This window comes from Microtus ochrogaster, chromosome 2 (genome assembly GCF_000317375.1).
Source record: "Microtus ochrogaster isolate Prairie Vole_2 chromosome 2, MicOch1.0, whole genome shotgun sequence".
Classification (NCBI taxonomy): domain Eukaryota; kingdom Metazoa; phylum Chordata; class Mammalia; order Rodentia; family Cricetidae; genus Microtus; species Microtus ochrogaster.
In genome coordinates this window covers 42,349,863-42,351,845 of record NC_022010.1, presented here as the reverse complement: position 1 = coordinate 42,351,845, position 1,983 = coordinate 42,349,863, and the positions used below count along the sequence as shown (strand labels likewise).

Here is a 1,983-nt window from a genome sequence, read left to right as displayed (position 1 = left end):
AAAAAAAAAAAGGCAAAGAGAGGTTGAGAGAGATGGCTCAGTAGTTAAGAGCACTGATTGTTCTTCCAGAGCGCCTGGGTTTGATTCGCAGCACCCACATGGTGGCTCACAGTTGCCCCTGACTCCAATTTCAGAGAATCTGATGCCTGACCTCCTCAGGCTCCCACACACATGTGGTGTGTACACACACACACACACACACACAGACACACACACTTTTTTTTTTGAAAGAAAAGAGAAAAAAAATCAAGGGAAGTTTTTTGCTTTCTTTTCTTGAACAACTTATTTCTTAGTCCTAGAAGCAACTAAGTAGATACAAAATTCCTCTTACGGTACACTAAAGCATTTTGGGAAGCAGCCTGGGAGGAAGACTCACCTGTCCATTTTTGCCTCCTGCTGACAATAGGCTGCGTAGGAGATGATGTTTTCATGGCTGCACCGCTCAGTGGCCAGAGCACCGACATAGAGGATGAAGTCTGCATCCTGGACCCCCTCGTGGTCTAGCACACCCACTGCTCCGCAGGGCCACTTACCCTCTCGGCAGACCCTGCATTGCTACACACAGGAGCACAGAAAAGGCAGGTCAGACTTAGCTGAGCAGCACTATCAGGTGACTGCAGACTGGAGATGCACATCACTCAACTCTCACTTAGTCTCCCTGAACTCTCCCCCAAATCAGAAACTGAGCAGCAAGCGTTGCAAACCTACAGTCCCAGGACTTTGGGAGGCCGAGGCAGGAGGATCCCTTAAACCCATACCAAGCAATGAGGCAAGATTTCTGGCTCTTAAACCATATCAAGGACCACAAATCCCACCTCTTTTTCTCTGTTCTGTTCTTATCTCTTGTTAGAAATTTTTCCTAAGGCGAGCTCTCTGCCAAAACAAAAATCCCAATCAAGCCAAATCCCAACAAGCCAAATTAAAAAATATCCAGGTTTAATGGGATTCCTGCGCTCTCGGGTGGCCCCAAGGGGGAACCGGGAGGGGCCAGGACCTGGCATGCTGGGATTTGGAGTCCAGACCAATACACCTCTTTTTAGTGAATTTATTTCACTAAAAGTTTTAATTTATACTCAACGAAAATAAATGATCGCTATTTATAGAGGTCAATAAACATGGATGCAGAGAAAAAGAAACAAATGCTTTTTAAACCCGGAGACTAAGCCGAGCATAGTGATGAAATCCTTTAGTCCCAGCACTCGGGAGGCAGAGGCAAGCAGAGCTCTGTAAGTGCGAAGCCAGTCTGGTCTACAGAGGGAGTACTAGGACTGTAGGGTAAAAGGGACAACTGGAGCAGGAAACCATCCAATCACTGAGCACCCTGACTCTGAACCCAGAGTCAGTAAAAGAAACATACCCTGGATCTGAGACCTGGGCCAGGAAAAAGAAACATCTTTATCCCTGAACCCAGGATTAAAGTCAAGTGCCCTGACTCTGAAACTAGTGTCAAAGAAACACACTGAGGGTAGAGAGATGGTTCAGTGGTTAAGAGCTCTGGCTGCTCTTCCAGAGATCCTGAATCCAATTCCCAGCAACTACATGGTGGCTCACAACCATCTGTAATGAGATCTGGTGTCCTCTTCTGGGCAGGACACTGTGAATACACAATGAATAAATAGACCAGAAGAAAGAAAGAAAAGAGGGAGGAAGGGAGGGAGGAAGGAAAGGAAGGAAGGAAGGAAGGAAGGAAGGAAGGAAGGAAGGAAGGAAGGAAGGAGGGAAGGAAGGAAGGAAGGACACTTTGTCTCTAGAATCAGAGCCAGTGAAAGAAATATGCCCTGGTCCTAAGATTAGAGTCAAAAAGCTAAAAAGGACCAGTGAAAGAAACACAGTTTGGCCCTGAAATCAGAGCCATCTCTGCCCCTGATCAACTAACCAATCCCTCTCCAGGGAGACCTGGGAAAAGTCTGCCCCTAAGAAGCCCTATATAAACCTCTCTGCCCTTCCAGTTAGCCATTTATCCCTCCCAGGCAGAGGTAGCCT

At 46.9% G+C, this 1,983-nt stretch overlaps 1 protein-coding gene across 1 annotated transcript in view; it reads right to left on the bottom strand.

The window, feature by feature from the left end:
- Nucleotides 1–1,983, bottom strand: part of Lmln (leishmanolysin like peptidase) — a 54,265-nt gene that overhangs the window by 41,274 nt on the left and 11,008 nt on the right. The window contains exon 6 of the mRNA XM_005344864.3: nucleotides 377–555. Within this exon, the coding sequence (XP_005344921.2) occupies nucleotides 377–555 (179 nt within the window). The remainder of the gene's footprint in view (nucleotides 1–376; nucleotides 556–1,983) is intronic.